This window comes from Leptidea sinapis, chromosome 30 (genome assembly GCF_905404315.1).
Source record: "Leptidea sinapis chromosome 30, ilLepSina1.1, whole genome shotgun sequence".
NCBI classification, from domain to species: Eukaryota; Metazoa; Arthropoda; class Insecta; order Lepidoptera; family Pieridae; genus Leptidea; species Leptidea sinapis.
In genome coordinates this window covers 1,819,199-1,839,053 of record NC_066294.1, presented here as the reverse complement: position 1 = coordinate 1,839,053, position 19,855 = coordinate 1,819,199, and the positions used below count along the sequence as shown (strand labels likewise).

At 37.6% G+C, this 19,855-nt stretch overlaps 1 protein-coding gene across 2 annotated transcripts in view; it reads right to left on the bottom strand.

The window, feature by feature from the left end:
* LOC126973879 (uncharacterized) overlaps window positions 1–19,855 on the bottom strand; it is a 55,465-nt gene that overhangs the window by 7,928 nt on the left and 27,682 nt on the right. For both annotated transcript variants that reach the window (XM_050821237.1, XM_050821238.1), the window contains exons 2-3: window positions 7,590–7,766; window positions 1,297–1,457 (exon numbers count right to left, since the gene is read on the bottom strand). In XM_050821237.1, coding sequence (XP_050677194.1) covers window positions 1,297–1,457; window positions 7,590–7,766 — 338 coding nt within the window. The remainder of the gene's footprint in view (window positions 1–1,296; window positions 1,458–7,589; window positions 7,767–19,855) is intronic.

Below are 19,855 nucleotides of genomic sequence, written 5' to 3'. Positions count from 1 at the left end.
TTAAAAAATTTTCAGTTCTACGAAGTTCTCACTAATACTACTGGGGTCCCAATCTTTACTTCGGCCAACAGATTATCGTAGCTAGCCAATGTGGGAATGCTTCCACCATTATTGGAAATTTCCATAACATTATTAGTATTGTAAACACAGTAAGCATTATTTTATATTTAAATACCTACATAAAAGCATTTTTCTTTTTATTTTTGGCAATATTTAGTAATGTAAGCTCTAGTATAAGTTCCGTAATTCCTCTGGCGATGGAAGACACTGGGCGCTCACTTATGTGACATCCATTTTTTTTTATGGAATAGGAGGACAAACGAGCGTACGGGTCACCTGGTGTTAAGTGATCACCGCCGCCCACACTCTCTTGCAACACCAGAGGAATCACTGGAGCGTTGCCGGCCTTTAAGGAAGGTGTACGCGCTTTTCTTGAAGGTACCCATGTCGTATCGTCCCGGAAGCACCGCACAAGGAAGCTCATTCCACAGCTTCGTAGTGCGAGGAAGAAAGCTCCTTGAAAACCGCACTGTGGCGGATACTTCCCATCACATGGTGCAGATGATAACGTAACTTGTGGCGTGTTGTGCGAAGGTGAATTACTAAGTATTTGCTTTTTATGTTCAGGATAAGAAGAACAAACGAGCGTGTCGATCTCTATGGATGATAAGTGATCACCACCATCCATAGTCACTTGCAATACCAGAGGAATCTCTGGAGAATTGCTGGTCTTGTAGGTAGGTGTTCTGTAGGTTTCCACGACGTATCCTCCTGGAAACACTGCGGAACGAAATTTATTTCATAGTTTGGTAGTATGTTGAACAAAGATATTTGAAATCCAGTGGGAGGCTCCTTTGCACAGGATGCCGGGTAGATTATGGGTACCACAACGGCGCCTATTTCTCCCATGAAGCAGTAATGTGTAAGGATTACTGTGTTTCGGTCTGAAGGGCGCCGTAGCTAGTGAAATTAGTGGGCAAATGAGACTTAACATATAATGTCTCAAGGTGATGAGCGCAGTTGTAGTGCCGCTCAGAATTTGTGGGTCTTTGGGCACTTAATTGTAATGGACAGGGTATATTAATTACCATCAGATGAACGTCCGGCTCGTCTCGTCTCTCATTTTCATAAAAAACGACCTCACTATGGAGGAATACCACACACCCATCATTATCTGATGGGGATTATATTGAACAGTCCTTTGTGGTAAACTCGGAAAAATAATCTATGCAACACCAAGCGATGAAGCCATTCACAAACGAAGACAAATGGTTTAATTTGTAATCTAAAACTTACAATAGTAAAGTGTACGAAGTCGATCCTCAACTGCATGATGCCTGCGTGCGTCTTCTCAATCCTGATGTTGCAGTCTTTCTCTTCATTCCACAGGTCCGGAAACCCGGGCGACTTGAAGTAGGTCAGATTGTTCTGGACAACTCCACCGCACGTTACCTCGACTGGAATCATTGTCATTTTAATTTATTTAATTAGAACCAGATTAAAAAAATGTCACAGTGATGCCGTTATCGTTTTCCCAACTGACTCAATATGTCATCACAACGCTTGACAAGCAACTGATAAAGTCTGACTCGGTTACCACGGGATCCCTACTGAAGAAATAAGAAATACTTCATGTCAAGTATAATATAAATTGTTACGTGCGTCTCGAAGCGGCACAATAAGTATGGGTTTTTATAGTACTATTTGCATATATATATTGGTAAATATTCATAAAACTAAATACATCGAGCAAAATGTCAAATATGTAGATGCGAATCTTAGACCTTTAAACGAGCGATTCTTGTATATATATAATCTGAATCTCGGAAACGGCTCCATCGATTTACATAAAATTTAATATACTACCTGTGTTTCAGGGGCAAGAAATCGATCTACCTAGGTTCAATTTTAAAAAATGGAGTTTTATCCATGTTTTAATGAGAAACAGCTACAATAACATTATAATACAAAGATAAATTTCTAACATACAAGACTATAATATCTCAAATGGGACATTGGGTGATCCGCAAAGCAGAAGACCCCGGTTCGAATCCAGATATTGTATTAGTTTTCTTTTGTTCAAGTTTTCTTCTTAAAAATCCTAGGAAGGCTCGGTCGTCCGGATATTATTTTATTAAACGGAGAGGTGGTAAAACCAGTGGAATCTATTATATTTCTTGGCATTACTCTTGATTTTAAATTTGCAATGGGCCCCCATATTGAAGGATTAGTGAATATGCTTAGTTCTGCAGCATATGCGGCTTAAAAAAATTAGACTGAAAACTGACATAGATACGGCGCTACTAATATACTTTAGTTATTTTCATAGTATTATGTCCTATGATATATTGTTATGGGGCAGTGCGGCCGATATTAATACCATCTTTGAGCTGCAGAAGAGGGCTATTCGCGCAATGCTCCTTGCTCCTTGCACCTTGCTTCTAAAGAATCATTCAGAGAAAAGTTTAAAGATATAAACATTTTGACTTTTGCTTCTCAATATATTTGTGATTATGTTCCATAATATCTTCATAAGCACATTGAGGAATTTGCTAGAAAGTGTGACAATCATAATATAATAATAATAATATAACGAGGAGCAAACATAAACTTGTTATATCTACTACTCGGCTAAGTCGACATAGTAAGTCTTGTATTGGGCGATGTATATGCTTCTACAATATGATTCCAGAAAATGTATTAAACGTTTAAATGTTACAAAGTTTAAATGAATTGTTAAAAACGTTTGTGTGGTAAAGGTTACTATAGCATAAACGATTTTCTTAATCATACCACAGAATTGGAATGAAGCGAACACCCTCGGGCTCATTAATTAAAAATGTTTATAGTACGATATTATATCGTGATCCATAGTTTTATATAAAAAAAGCCCGCTGAGTTTTTTGCGCCGGTTCTTCTCAGGTCTGAGGCAGTCTATTTTTAATGGGTGATAGTTTTTGACGTTCAATAAGTGATTTTGAATCCTATTTTGAATAAAAATATTTGAATTTTAATAGACAAAGTTTGACAGTTACAAACACAAGCTATCTTACCGTTTCGTTATTGGTAACTCTATTGTATTAAATTTCGGTCAACTTACGAAATGCCATAATAAAGAGTATAAGGCTTTAAGTGCCGTAAATCTTTAAATATAAGTTTAATTATTTATTACTTATAGTCTTGACAAACAGACGGACTTACAAGTAACCAATGTGTCTTGTAAGAGCTTTGTTATTTCAACTTGCAGAGACACTAGATTATAATAATAATGCGTTCTTGATAAACTACTTCCCGCAGAAAAAATATGAATTCCAAAAACTGAACAAACACCACATCATAGATCTGTTCGTAGAGCATATGAATCGCATGTTGAAATGGAATATAGTATGTCTCGCATATAAATATTTCATCATGAATATCAAGCATAATATGCATAATAAATTGGTCGGTGGGATAAGAATAATGATGATCATTAGTAATGCTACTGATGATTAAAGAGTTGTGTTAATTATTTATTCAATAAAAATATACAAAGGTATGCTTCGGCATGGATCTCGAGTAATGCGCGAAATTCTTACTGGTATCCAGACAGTGGCCTTCACTGACAATAGACTGCGTGCTAACGCGGGATTAACTCTGAAAGTACACCGAATGGGAACAAGACCCTACGCTAGTAGGATTTTTCCCACTTTTTTCACTTCTCCTACATACAATGACCTGTTAAAGAGGAGTTTATCTACTTGGCAGACACCTGTATGTTTCATCGCCGCGCTATAAATTAGAATCGTTTTATATTTCGGAGACAACACTTATATTGGTAATGCTAATAGCTTTCAACAAGTCTTCTATAGACATAATGAGTTCCACGCCACGCGCTGTCTATATATTAATAGTCATTACGCACATTCCAGCATAATAACTGAATTTCACTTTCATACAGCAATATTTAGATGTTTTATTTATTCAAGTAGCAGATCACTATCTCTTTCTTACTTTAATCGATTGTGTCTGTCAAAAAAATATCAGTAATATACATACTGATGCTTTTTAGGGTTCTGTAACTTTATGGATTCGTCATGTCTGTCTGCCTGTCCGTCCATATGTCACTGCCACTTTATTCCGAAACTATAAGAACTATACTGTTGAAACTTGATTAATAGGTGTATTCTGTAAACCGCATTAAGATTTTGACACAAAAATAAAAAATAACTATAAATTACGGAGTTACTTAGAACTGAAACTCAAATTATTTTTTTCATCAAATCCATACGTGTGTTGTATTATCATCTAAAATGAATCAGTTGCGCGAGAGACACTTCCAAAGTGGTAAAATGTGTGTCTCCCCACCTGTAACTTTTTAAATACGAGAATGAGAAAACAAAAAGAAATATATGATATACGTAATAAGTATAGATGTATATTACCATGCAAACTTATACCAAAAATTATTTTGAACGAATTCTAGTAAGTAGTTTTTTTTAATTCGTAATAAATTGTAAACCTCAATTTACCTTTGATTCAATCAACTCAAATATAAAGCCACAACGAACTACAAGAACCTATTTATTATGTTACTTGCTTCTACGGAACCCTTGATGGGCGAGTCCGACTAGCACTTGGCCGCTTTTTATTTTGTATTGTAATTGATTTGTAGGCAAAACATTGGACACGATTTAATCTGGCAACTAGTCGTAAAAATAGTGTTATTTTAAATAAATAACTCAGACACTAGTAATATAATATTTTAAACAAATAAATATTATTGTGTTTCAAGTTCTTCTTAAATTTAGAAGACTATTATCCAAAGTTTTGACTCTATCTCTTATTAATAATTTTAATTCAACGCAATTCTAAACCCTTAAATATCAAAAGTTTTTGAGTTATTGACGAAAGCCTAAATGCCATCTTTTTTTAATCTCCATTTGTTACCATGAATTGCAATTTTATATGTGCTAAAATAATTATACTTTTGATACATTTTTCAGAAGCTAAGGCAAATCAAGGATAACACGTTTCTGAACTTGTTGAGTTACCTTACATACATACTTCACTCAATGAACTGTAAAATATGAAACAATAGTAGATAAATCAAAATGTCGATTTTAAGAGACAATAAGTAATCGTGTGTGAGCCACAGATATATTGGAAACAAAAGATGAAAGTGGGTTCCGTACCGCAGGTCGCACCAAATAGAAGCACATTCTGGTTAAGTATATTCTGTATTCATTTGTAGCGTCCTATTGTGTGGAATGAGGTCATGAAAATAGTGAAAACACGAGTGACAAATCGGTTAAGTGGCTTAGGAAAACTATTCAACTGATATTACTTATTATACCGAATCGTTATTTCTCCAGAATCAAAAGGTTTTCTCCAATTTATTGTATTTCGCTATTAATGAGAAAAACAGTGGGAGGCTCCTTTGCACAGGATGCCGGCTAGATTATGGGTACCACAACGGCGCCTATTTCTGCCGTAAAGCAGTAATGTGTAAGCATTACTTTGTTTCGGTCTGAAGGGCGCCGTAGCTAGTGAAATTACTGGGCAAATGAGACTTAACATCTTATGTCTCAAGGTGACGAGCGCAGTTGTAGTGCCGCTAAGAATTGTTGGGGTATTTCAAGAATCCTGAGCGGCACTGCATTGTAATGGGCAGGGTGTATCAATTACCATCAGCTTAACGTCCTGCTCGTCTCGTCCCTTATTTTCATAACAACAATATCTTAAACATTCTTTAATTCTTTTAAATGCGGCGAAGTCCGAGTAGGACTCGCCCATGAAGGGTTCTGTAGCAGCAAGTAACATAATATAAAAGTTATTTAATTATTATTATAATATTTGAGTTGATTAAATGAAAGGTTAATTGCGGTTTACGATCTATGACGAATTACAAAAAACTTCTACGAGATCTCGTTCAAACCAATTTTCGGTGGAGGTTTGCATGGATGTACATCATATATTTTTTTTAGATTATTCATTCTCTTATTTTAGAAGTTACGATTAGTTTTTTTTTTTTCTATTTTTGTGTGAATCTTAATGCGGTTCACGGAATACATCACCATGTTTCAACAGTATAGTTCTTATAGTTTCGGAAAAAAGTGGTTGTGACATACCGACGGACAGACATGACAGACATGACGAATCTATAAGGGTTCCTTTTTTTGCCATTTGGCTATTGAACCCTAAAAAGAGTGTACTGCGCTGGTCTGAGTGGTGAATATTAACTAGGCAATGAAAATATACATACTTTTGGAATAAAATCTCGACGTTTTCCGCATTATTTAATACTCATATTATATTCTGGCAATATTTTAAGGAGTAAATAAACACTCTCGCTTTACTAATCGCAATCCGTTTGGTTAGTTTCACTTGAATTTGATAAGTGAAATAATTTCTATATTGTAAAAGTTATACAGTAGCCTAATCGCCCCGATAACAGACTGTGAAGTAAACATTAGTTATTCCATCAATACTTAACGAGCCCCTTAAATAACGTAATTAATTGTGAGTGAATCCCTACACTACTTATATTGTGAGCATCGTAAATCTATCATACTTATAGAATAGACGACCGATATAGCCGAATGATTAGTGACCCTGACTACTAAGTTAGAGGTCCCGGGTTCGAATCCCGGTAGGTGCAATCATTTATATGATGAATATTGCTGTTTGTTTCCAAGTCATGGATGTTTATCTGTATTTATGTATGTTTAAGTAAGTATATTGTATTAAATATATCGTTGTCTTGTACCTAGGCTAGTACAGACTATGCCTAGTTTGAGGCAAGATAATTTGTGTAAGAGTGTGTCAATATTATTATTATTAGATTTGTGAACACGGTTGGGTTGACGTTAGTTTAGTTAGTTACTTTGAAGACATTTCTTGCTCACTTCACGAGTCCGCTGCTCTATCGTCAGATAATCAGGAGACGACGTCTGTTCCGTCAGCGTATCGATACGACTTGCTACAGAAACACTTCACTCGTATTCAGCCACTCGTCGCCGTGTAAATGCACGTCCTATAATCCGTTCTATAATCTAAATCCGTTGCTGTATCCAACTTTATTCATCCTGGGGTACAGCAAATAGGAAACAAGAAGGGAAGTTCCTCCTGCCAAGTACCTTCCCATGGTACTGTCGGGGAAGAAGGACGACTTAACCAAACTAGAATAGCTTCGAGTAACGGATCTGTTCACCTGTACTTTAACTGAGTTCACAAAGGCGGTCTCTTGTATTTTAGAAATTGTTTAAATATTAAGAAAAAATTATATTGACTTGTTAATTTTTTTTTATCATAATATGTTTATTACAATTTAGTTAGTAATTTATTATATGTATTTAAACTGGTTTTGACATTTGAAGTTATGTGACTAGTACCTATTTATTATTATTATTTTGTGACTAGTAGCTATAATCGATATGACTAAACTTTTAAATTGTACCTATTAAACTGACACATTATTGTAATTATTTTTATGGACAACTACACTAGGTTCACCCTGTAATTGAATTGTGAAATTGTGATGTGGTGCTTGACAGTACCACAAATAATACATTCAAATAGATCATCTCTCGTTATGTTGGTATACTCACACACGCAGCACACTCCGAGACCATGTGCACAGTCTCCCGCCGCGCTACCCTCTCGCTGCCGACAGTCGTATGGGTTGAGGCAGATGCCAGCTCTGGACTGGGAGTACCCGCTGGGCTGGCACTCCCGCTCACCTCCCACGGGGAAGAAGTTGAGAACCTTTCCCAGGCTAAACACACCTGCGAATAATGATTGAAGCTATATTAGAATCATGGTGAGAACAATCAAATTTTGAGCAAGTAGTATCAACTAACCAATTCCAACTGAATTAGTCACAAGTAGATTTTGGAAACTCTGTTGGACAAAAAAATAAAATTATATACAAAATGAACATTACAGTTGATCAAATAAAGGACATAAAGGCATTTATTTTCTCAAAATTAATTCCTTTACAATTCTTTTTGATGTCATTTCTAATATACTAGACACCAATACCGCTTCGGAAACAAATTGCACTCTGAGAGAGAAGAAGAGACGCAAAAAACTCAACCAATTCTTTTTTTGCGCTGTTTTTAATGAAATATACAATATTGTACTGTCATTGCTATTGCTATAAAATAATCATAATCTAGTCCCAGACTGTTTGATCACATAGATATTCAGGTATGGAGTAATAGGATTTACAAAAGAGCCATTTTGTAAAAAAACATTTAAATTTATTTATAGATAATGCCTAAATAGTGGCTGGGACTTTATTATAAAAGACATTCACCCTTAAAGCTATTATGTATCTAAACCTACTAGAATTAGTTACAAGCAATCCCTTATTTCGAGTGTTATAATGTAATTTTCAAAAACACTGTTGGCAAAATAATTATAAAAAAAATTAACATTATCAGTTGATCAATTACTAACATGCATTAAGCTATGGTCGATTAGTTGTTTTAGTTAGTTTTTGGTAAATAAATTTGTCGAATACTAACTAATTTAACTGGTCTCATTTGACATTGATTTTGAGGAGTGAGACATCCGTAATTGTACTATTATATATTCTTTGGTATTGTGCTGTATACAAATTCTTACAAAACAATGAACCACCATTCATTTGTGCAAAATTCGTGAATTGTGGATATTACGTTTTGGCCTCATTTTTTCAAATTCAAATTCAAATATTTTTATTCAAAATAGGATGTGACATCACTTATTGAAAGTCAAAAACTACAACCCATTCCAAAATGAACGCCTCAGACCTGAGAAGAATGGGCGCAACAAACTCAGCGGGCTTTTTTTTTCATCGTATAATTATGTTTACAAAGTAATATTGTACAATTAAATTTATTATTTAATAGCCTGAGGGCGGTCACTCCATTCCCAATCTGTGGTATCATTAAGAAAGTCATTTATGTTATAGTAACCTGTGGTAAACCACACAAACGTTTTTTAACAATTCTTTTGAATAACGTAATACTTTTGTTTTGAACATTTTCTGGGATCTTGTTGTAAAATCATATACATCGCCCCACAAAAGACTACTAACATGACTTAGCCGAGTAGTACGCATCATAAGTTTATGTCTGTTCCTGGTGTTAACATTATGGTTATGACAGTTTCTGGCAAATTCACTTATGTGCCTATGAACATACATTACATTATCAAGAATATATTGAGAAGCCACAGTCAAGATGTTAATCTCTTTGAATTTTGCTCTGATTCTTTAGGACCTTGGTTATAAATAGCGCGAATAGCCCTCTTCTGAAGTACAAATATTGTATAAATATCGGCAGCGTTGCCCCATAGCAATATACCACAGGACGTAATACTTTGGAAATAACTAAAGTATACTAGTCGCAGCCTATCTATGTCAGTTAATTGTCTAATCTTTTTAACCACATATGCTGCAGAACTAAATCTTTTTTTTTTATATGAGAGGGGGCAAACGGGCAAGAGGCTCACGGGATGGGGAGAGGTGAGGCAACCGCCCATGGACATCCGCAACAACAGGTGTGTCAAGAAAGGCGTTGCCGGCCTTTAAGGTGGGAGTATTTTTTCTTGAAGGTCCCTAAGTCGTATCTGTTCGGGAAGACCGCTGCCGGTAGTTGATTCCACAAAGTGGCTGTGCGAGGCAAGAAATTTCGAAGAAAACGCGCGGTTGTGGAATGCCAGACGTCTACGTGATGCGGATGGTACTTTGCACGTAATGTCCAATGGTGGAATTCGGCCGCTGGAATCAACCCAAACAGCTCCTCTGAGCACTCCCCGTGATAAATGCGGTAGAAGATGCAGAGAGAACCCACATCTCTACGCAATGCTAGAGAATCAAGCCGATCGGAGATGACTTGATCGTCGATGATTCGAGCCGCTCTTCGTTGAATGCGCTCAAATGGAAGAAGCTGGTACTGGGGAGCACCCGCCCAGAGGTGAGAACAGTAAAACCATGTGAGGCCGAATTTGCGCCTTATAAAGTTGCAGGCGGTGGCTTTTAGTGAAGTACTGTCTCGCCTTACTGAGTACACCAAGCTTTTTAGAGGCCAGTTTGGCCTTCTCTTCCAAGTGACCACGGAACTGAACGTCGCTCGATATATCGACGCCAAGTATGCCAATACAGGCTGCGGCAGTTAGAGGAGTGATCTCGAGTCGAGGGGATACGACAGAGGGAGACTTTTTAGTGGTGAACGCACAAACTTGTGTCTTCTTGGGGTTGAATTGGACTAAATTTTGTCGGCCCCATTCCGAGACTTTGCAAAGCATAGTCTCGATTTCAGACACAAGTTTGATCCGGTTCTCGTCGACGCTATCCCGGGACATGTTGGCACGGCCGGTGTAGGAAGCATACCCCGAGCTGTCGTCCGCATAGCAATGAATATTGCTGATTTGCAGCATATCATCGATATGCAGAAGAAACAGCGTAGGGGATAACACACAGCCTTGCGGGACACCAGAGTTTATGGGTTTTAAGTCGGAGCATGCACCGTTGATAACAACCTTGATGCTCCGATCAGCCAAAAAGCTAGTGACCCATTTGCACAACTTCTCGGGAAGCCCATAGGATGGCAGTTTCGCTATAAGCGCTTTATGCCACACCCGATCAAAGGCCTTCGCTATGTCCAAACTCACCGCCAACGCCTCTCCCTTCGACTGAACCGCTTGCGCCCATTTATGGGTGAGGTACGCAAGAAGATCACCAGCTGAGCGACCCTGACGGAAACCGTACTGGCAGTCGCTGATCAGCTGGTGCCCCTCTAGGTATCCCAAGAGCTGGCGGTTGATGATCGACTCCATTACTTTGGAGAAAATGGAGATAACGGCAATGGGGCGGTAGTTGGACGGATCTGAGCGTACACCTTTCTTAGGGATCGGGTGCACTAAAGCCGCCTTCCATAATTTCGGGACTACGCCTGATGAGTAGGAGAGCCGGAAAAGACGGGTAAGGACCGGCGCCAGTTCCGGAGCACATGTCCGCAGCACTATCGGGATAATGCCATCGGGCCCGCTCGATTTGTGAATGTCCAAGGTGAGAAGCGCCTTAAGCACGGCACCATGCCGGATTTTTACCTCCGGCATATAAGAATCGCACCGCGGAATATGCGGTGGTGGTGCACCTTGGTCATCCAGAGTCGAGTTGAACGCGAAGAGGGAGCCCAGGAGATCAGCTTTCTCTTCGCGTCATGGGCCAGCGAGTCATCATCCCTGTGCAGTGGCGGAATGGCTGGCTGGCAGAAGTTTCCTTGGACAGCCTTGGCGAGCGACCAGAACGCACGAGTTCCCGAGGGAAGGCGTGCAAGTCTGTTCGCGAATGCTCCAATATGGGGACCCCATTGTAATTTAGAATCTAGAGTTATGCCAAGAAATATAGCAGATTCCACCGGTTCTATCACCTCTCCGTTTAACAAAACATTTGCATTTACATTATGACATTTGGTACGGTAAATTTAATTTATTTAGTTTTCTTGCTATTTAACAATAGGTTATTAGCGCTAAACCAGTACACGATGTCAGATTCATAGGTTCACTTCGTCATACATAGCTTCGTTTCTTTTCACTTTGAAAATCAGTGAAGTGTCGTCCGCAAACAATATTACCTTATGATTTTTCTCTATAAGATTAGGAAGATAAGGAAGAGGAACGGTCCAAGAATAGACCCTTGTGGTACCCCCATACTGAGAGGAGTCCCAGGAGATCTCCTGCCATTCACGTCAATCCTCTGAATTCTATTGTTTAAATATGAAGTCAGAAGATCGAGCGCAGTTCCTTTTATGCCATAGTGGTATAGCTTCCTGACCAGCGTTGAATGTTGAATTTTTAAATCTCATCAATGGTCCAAGTTTACTTTATCGGTCACCATTGAATGAGAATTATTCTATTCCGTAGACGCAAATGAAAAGCATTTCATTCATTTATAAATACGACTTTAACCGACCTACATTTAAACTCGATATAAAAGAGATAAGTTTTTCTTAGTCCAACAATAAAGTAAAGCTACATTCTCAAGATAAGTTATATTGTCCGTAAGAATCAACCATTCTTTGCTGAGCAGACATTAGAGATAATATAATATCTAGCGCAGACATTTTCTAGTCAACAAAATGTACTTAGCTCACTTTAATTATTACAACTATTGCAGTTGAGAAAACTACGAAAGGGGTTTTAAACTGAACACGAAATAAAACAATAGACATATAGACATGAATTTGGGTAGGAATATTCTTTTCATCGAGTGGAGGTCTACTAAGAACGAATTTTTCGAAGTCTTACCCTAGGGGGGTTGGCGTTCATTATAAACATAAATTAATAATGATAACAAAGCAAAAACATTGAATATTTAATAAAAATTACTTGCTGTGTGTTGTGCAGTCAATACTAAAGCCAAAAAAGTACTTTATGGAATTATTGTCTGGTTGTCCACTTGTCGGTTTGTTTGTAAGTATGGTTGTATATAGGCTACATATTATCAGATTTCATTTTTTTATGGAAGAAAAGATAAACGAGCGTACAAGCCTGATTTTAAGTTATCACCGCCGGGAATGTGGGTTCCCTTACAACACCAGAGAAATCACAGGAGCGTTGTCGGTCTTTTAGAAAAAAAACGCGCTTTTTTTGTAAGTACATACCCATGTGGAATTGTCCCGGAAACACCGCGCAAGGAAGCTCATTCCACCGCTAGGTTGTACGTGGAAGAATGTTTCTTGAAAATCGCAATGTGGGCACATCCAGATGGTGGGTATGATATCCTAATTTGTGGCGTTTTCATGCAAAGGTTGAAGGTGAAACAGCTCCTCGTGATAAATGCGGACATCTCTATGCAACGCTAGGTGATCGAGCCGTACATAGAGCTCTGGGTCCTTGGCAATTTGAGCAGCTCTGCATTGCACGCGGTCAAATGGTTCGAGTTGATACTGGGGTGCGCCAGCAATACTGTATATATTTAAATGTATTTGTAGAGTATTACCGTGCACCTCCTTTTCCTCTTGTGTTACAGATGGCTAGGCAGAGATTCGGTGGCTGTTTGCACTTTCCAGTTAAGCCACCCTCAGGAACAGAAAAAATACTCAGAAAATATACTTAGATGGAAAAATATGAAATGCCTCTAGCAGCTATCGAACCCGCCACCCAATGTTTGATAAACGTTTACTATTAAACCAAACATCGTCGTGATCAAACAGCTCCTTCAGGTCATTGAAGATTTTTCTTTATTAAAAAAAATGTTACCAATAATCAGACTCTAAGCTGCGTGTGTCTAGTCACCCATTAATATCATAAACCACTGCAGGTTCGTCGTCCGTGTGTCCTCAAAACATTTCTAGATAAGAAACCTTACGTTGGAAATCCCATGTTTAATTGCAGCTAATTAATTCTAGCTGTTGAGAGTCGTTTGACCTGAATCTATTAATTTCTTACATCCTGGTGTATGACATCGATTTTCAAACAGCAAGAGGTTATTTTGTATCGAAATATTTTAAAATAATTTGTATAAGTTATCTTTACTAGAAGACTAATAGTAAAATTATTCGACAATCATAATTATTATAATATTTCATTATATTATTTTTATTATTTCGTATTTACCTCTCAAAGAAAAATGGAACACATGTCTGTCAAAAGTCTTTTGTTATTCAAATACGAGTACTACTTTCATGAAGTTAGTATAAAATTAAGTTTTACAACAAGAATTACTAGATATAAGGTTCATAAAATAGCAATCGCGCTGTCTCAAAAATAGAAGCATGAAAAATATCTGAAAAACAACTTTTCATACATTTTATGGTCTACCATTATTTTACTTGAATATTATTAATAAAGCATTTATTACAGTTAACATTCATATAAAAATAACTTAGTAACTAATACACATAATACATTTTTTATATACTAACTTAACCTACTTAGCTAAATTATGTTAATTATATTCAGTAACTTTTATACAGTCTGTGTATAAAAGTTACAAAAAATAGTTCCCATTTCGTTCCTGTTCAAAGTGGGTATTGTTTTCTCTATGGTTTTGAACTTTTAACATACTAAGTTGTTTTTGCGTAAGCCAGGCCCTTACCCAACCATAGGTAAGGCAAAGCGCTCTCGCTCTCTTAAAAAACTCTCTCTTTTGAACTTTTGACACACTTAGTTGTTTTTGGGTAAGCTGGACCCTTACACAACCATAAGTAAGGCAAGGCTCTCTCACTTAAATAACTCTTTCTTTTCAACTTTTAACCCACTAATTTGTTTTTGGGTAAGCCAGGCCCTTACCCAACCATAGGTATGGCTGCTCTCTCTCTCTTAAAAACTCTCTCTCTTTTGAACTTTTAACATACTATAATCTGTTTGGGCAACCCGCGCCCTTACTATACTTACTATATGTAGGGCAAGGCTCTCTCTCTTAAGGCAACACTCTTATATCGTCTTCTAAAGAGATTTCCATATTCTTCATTACTTGTATACGTTACTTCTCGTTATAAAAAGATTATCTAGCAGCAAACTTAGCCTATTGTACCTACGACATGTGCCAGACAACGATATATTTAACACAATATACATACTTAAACTCGAAAACAAGCATACATATTAATTTTACTTAGTTATAGACATTTTTTAGCTTTGACCGTGAAAAACTTACGAAGCAGACACGAAATATCATGACACTTTTGATACAAGACAAGACTTTTTTTGTTATGGTAAAGGAGGACAAACGAGCGTTGCCGGCCTTGAAGGAAGGTGTACGCGCATTTTGAAGGTACCCATGTCGTCTGGTCCCGGAAACATTGCACAAGGAAGTTCATTTCACAGCTTTGTAGTAGGTGGTAGAAAGGTCCTTGAAAACCGCACTGTGGAGGTCACATCCAAATGCTGGAGATGATATCCTAACTTGTGGCGTGTCGTGTGAAGGTGGAATTTGGCGGCAGGAATCAGGTGAAACAGCTCTTTGGAACACTCCCCATGATAAATGCGGTAGAGGACACAAAATGAAGCGATCTCTTTGCGCAACGCCAAGTAATCCAGCCGTTCACATAGCACCGGGTCCCCGACAATTCGAGCTGGTCTGCGTTGCACGCGGTCAAATGGATCGAGCTGAAACTGGGGTGCGCCAGACCAGAGATGACAGCAATACTTCATATGTGGCCGGACCTGCGCTTTGTACAGCGCTAGAATGTGGGCCGGCTTGAAGTATTGATGTGCTCTATTTATGACGCCCAGTTTCTTCGAAGCCAATTTGGCTTTGCTCTCCAGATGGCCGCGAATTTGGCAATCGCTCGAGATATCGAGACCCAGAATTGTTATGTGTATAAGTTACAGTTAATTATTTTTCATTGCGAGGTTGATCTCTTTTTGTACTTCTACATCAACCCGATCAAAAGATGCGGTCATTTAACTGCCCTTATAGATTGATACGAAGAAGAATAAGATTCATTAAAGAATCAGAACAGTACTTCCTATTTATAGAGAATTAGGAATACTTGGCAAGTAACAAGGTTTCATAGTAGAAGTAACGTTTGATAAATGTTATATTTGGTTGTTTATTGGAGTGTGAACATGAGCAAATTAAGCGCCTACAATAATATTAATTGCAATTACTCTCTGCTACATAAACTTCATATGTCACATTTGTTCATTGCTTTTTCAATCGTATATATTTAACGTTATATAAAACGATGTTATAGTACGATTTATCGGTATTTTTCAATTCTTTTTTATTTCTTTTGACGACCCCTATAGTCCAGTGGTTAGTGACCCTGGCTACCAGAGGTCCCGGGTTCGAATCCCGGTAAGTGCATACATTTATATGTATTTATGTATGTATATTGTACTAAATATATGGTTGTCTTGTACCAATATAGGCTATGCCTAGTTTTGGGGCAATATAATTAATTCGTGTAAAAGTGTGTCAACTTTTCAAGTTATTGATATGTCTCAAGTAGGTAACAATCGATAGGTAAGTCAGAATGGTACTTGTAGCTTCTAAATGTTAATACTAACGGAGTATCATTTATTGGCACCATCAGAATCCGCTCGAAATAACTCTATAGTATGGACACCGCATGATTTATAATTGTTTTAGGTAATTTATACATCTAGATTGATGATCTTGCTGTTAAGGGACGCATGACAATAGGCCAGGTTAATTACTTTAGTGTGCATGACAGCTACGTCCTCCACTCGCGATACATCAGATATTGATTGTTTTTGTGTACGTGCGTTTGCCGAATAGAGGGTCTCACTTCACCGCTTTTTTTTGACGTGTTAACAGCTGTCACAGTCTAATAATAAATGTACTGTCAAAGCTCTTAACTGTCTACGCTCTTAACGTACTTGACATTAATTCTGGGTCGCGTAATGCGTACTTTGATTGACAGAGCTGTCAATCAATAAAAACCTGTTTGCTTCCTAAAGATTGGATGCTAGGTGATGGCTAGCATCCACTGCATCCACACCTCCCGAATCCTCACCCAGACCCTATTAATCAGCATTTTTAATCATTTAATATTTTTTTATGACAATAAGGGAGTAGACAAGCAGGACGTTACGCTGATGGTAATTAATACGCCCTACCCATTACAATGTAGTGCCACTCAGGATACTTGAAAAACCCAAAAATTCTGAGCGGCACCACGACAGCGCTTGTCACCTTGAGACATAAGATGTTGTCACATTTGCCCAGTAATTTCACTAGCAACGGCGTCCTTCACACCAAAAATACAGTAACGCTTACACGTTACTGCTTCACGGCTGAAATAAGCGCCGTTTTGGTACTCATAATCTAGCCGGCATCCTGTGCAAAGGAGCCTCCCACTGGTAAACTATATAGTAATATGACTACAAATCATCACAAGGTGATCACATAATTCTACTAGAAGGATGCGTGGACAGTAAGGATCTCTATTTTCCATGATTGTGATGTATTCCCTAGCTACTTCATCGCACATTGACCCTTCGCGTAAGAAGAATACAACCGGACGGTGAGAGATATTTATGTTCGAGCGCACGAATTTAAATAAGCCTGGTCCGAAAGTAATTGTCACCCATATCCCGCGAACCCTACAATCAGCAGTTTCTTTTAATATCTCTCACATTTAATCATTTACATATAGAATATTAATATTTAAGAACATGTTTATTGCATTATTAGGCCTATTGTTGATAACTGATAACTGAAATAGAACTGAATAAGACGCGGGACTCCCTAAGAAAAAATTTAAATTTAGTTTAGTGTGAAACGTGCAGTATTTGATATAAGTCTGAAATAGTAATTAGAATATGGCGACGAAGTGTAATCCGACTAAGTTTGAAAGCGAACAGTTGCTTAAAACGTGGAAGATTTCGGATATTTTCGATTTTTTACAAGATTATAGCCGTCATCTCTCAATCTGTCAATGACTGCACGTTTCATACAATTGATTGAATCGCTTTTTTCTTAGATAGATTCGCTAGGCTGATATATCTATTCAGTTTTAATATCACAATTAACGTGAAGTGCGGATTGAACATTTCGACTTTATTTTGTAAAAATCTAAATAAGATGTTAATCGAAATGTTATAACTCCTTATAGTACAACTGTCGCCTATTTATACATACATTGGTACGTAGGCTTGCAACGCTCCGGATATATTAAACGGCCTATATTAAGTTAAATTAATATGGATGCTTGTAATCAAGTTGACTAGAAATCAAGGATGTTTATAGGTATTTATGTATGCTTAAGTATGTATATTGTGTTAAATATATCGTTGTCTGAGACACATAGTACAAAACGCTAAGTTAACTGCTAGATAATCTCTATAAAACGAGAAGTACCGTATTCAAGTAATGAAGAATATGGAAATCTCTTTAGAAGACAATCTTATAGAAGATAATCTTATATAAAGAGAGAGAGCTTTGCCTTACCTATGGTTGGGTAAGGGCGGCAATACGAATAAATAAAGAATATCAATGTGAAGTTACCAGTAGACTTACTAGTGATATGAGTTAATAAACTGAAATACACCACATTTACACGTTTTTTCACGTCCGCTGTTCCGATCAGTACTAAATCACCACTAACTCGTTGGCGGACCATTCATCACCGTAAGGCGACATGTTTAGCGTGGTGACACCACTTAGTAATATCTTATTGAGGTTTCCACGGTCGCAACATTGGTAAAATGTGCGGAGGTAATGAATTTCTAGAACTTAAACACTGATGAGTTCGGTTATGATTTGCAAATAACTTGCCAGTAACTTGATTACTATAAGTTGTTACTTTCACTGATGAAACCTAATTTACTAACTTGTATTTTTTTGGTGATTAGTGAGTGACTGGCGTTCGTAAGTGACTAGACTGTTCTTGTTGTGTGTCTATGATTTTTCGTTTGGAATGTATTATGAATAATCATAATATACGAAGTGAAATCATATTTTTTTTTTGGAAGACTCCAATATTTTGAGATATTCATAACCAATTTATATTATTAATAAACCCGCCATTACGCGTCTTCTCGGAGAATCATATAAAACCATTTTTTAATATGGATCAACTACTATAATTGCTAATAAATCCCTCGTTAAGTTTTCGTATTGATTATCGATGCTTGGGGAAAATGACTTGTACGCTAGGCTTTCTATAAGTTTGATAATGTTTAGTTAGTTCAAAAAAGTCTTTAAAAGTTGTTTAATTCAAAGTTAAACAGAACAGAAAGACTTTCAACAAAGTGGACGGTAGAACGAGTCTTTAGTAACTCGCTCAAGAATATAATAAAACTAGAAAGGTATTTCGTTGTTTTAAGATGTAAGAAAACTTTAATTAATGGAACGTAGTCTTTTGTTCAGAAAGTATTTAATCCGAGAGGTGTTAGTACCTTGATACTGCAGTATTATAACAAATTTTTACCAGTGGGAGGCTCCTTTCCACAGGATGCCGGCTAGATTATGGGTACCACAATGGCACTTATTTCTACCGTGAAACAGTAATGTGTAAGCATAGCTGTGTTTCGGTCTAAATGGCGCTGAAATTAGTAAAATTACTGGGCAAATGAGACTTGACATCTTATGTCTCAAGGCGACGAGCGCAAATGTAGTGCCGCTCAGAGTTGGGGTTTTCAAGACTCTTGAGGGGCACCGCATTGTAATGCGTTTGCGTACCAATTATCAGCTGAAAGTCCTGCTCATCTCGTCCCTTATTTTCATAAAATAACAAAATATAAAAACTTGTTGGTTATTATCAAACCCAGGCCATTAAATTTCATTATTCTGCAAAATTATGGAGGACATACTAGGTATAAAACCATCGAAAGTAAGGGAAAAGCTAACAGTAAACCTGAATGTAATCAGATACTTTTATTGTTTGTAACAAAAGCTCTCTTCTGAAATCTCATAAAGTAAAATTGACCTGTGGTCATAGCGCACCAGTAACCTTTTCTTAATCACCATCATTATCAGCCGGTAGACGTCCACTGCTGGACGTCTGCTGCGTCCCCCAAAGATTTCCGCAACAATCGGTCCTGCGCTGCCCTCATCCAACGTATTCCGGTGATCTTGATCAGATCGTCGGTCCATTTTGTGGAGGGCCTACCAACATTGCATCTTCCGGTACGTGGCCGCCTTTCGAGGACTTTACTACCCCAACGGCTAACTATGTGCCCTGCGGATATCGTATCAGAGTTTCTCGAGGGTGCTGAGAACGATTTTGTGATCATTTTTCAAATCCAAGATGGCCGCCGCACAAAATTATGATTTCAGCAATATGGATATCGTACCCGAGGTTCTTGACGGTGCAGAGAACGATTTGGTGATCATTTTTCAAATCCAATATGGCCGCCGCACAAAATTATGATTTCAGCAATATGGATATCGTACCCAAGATTCTCG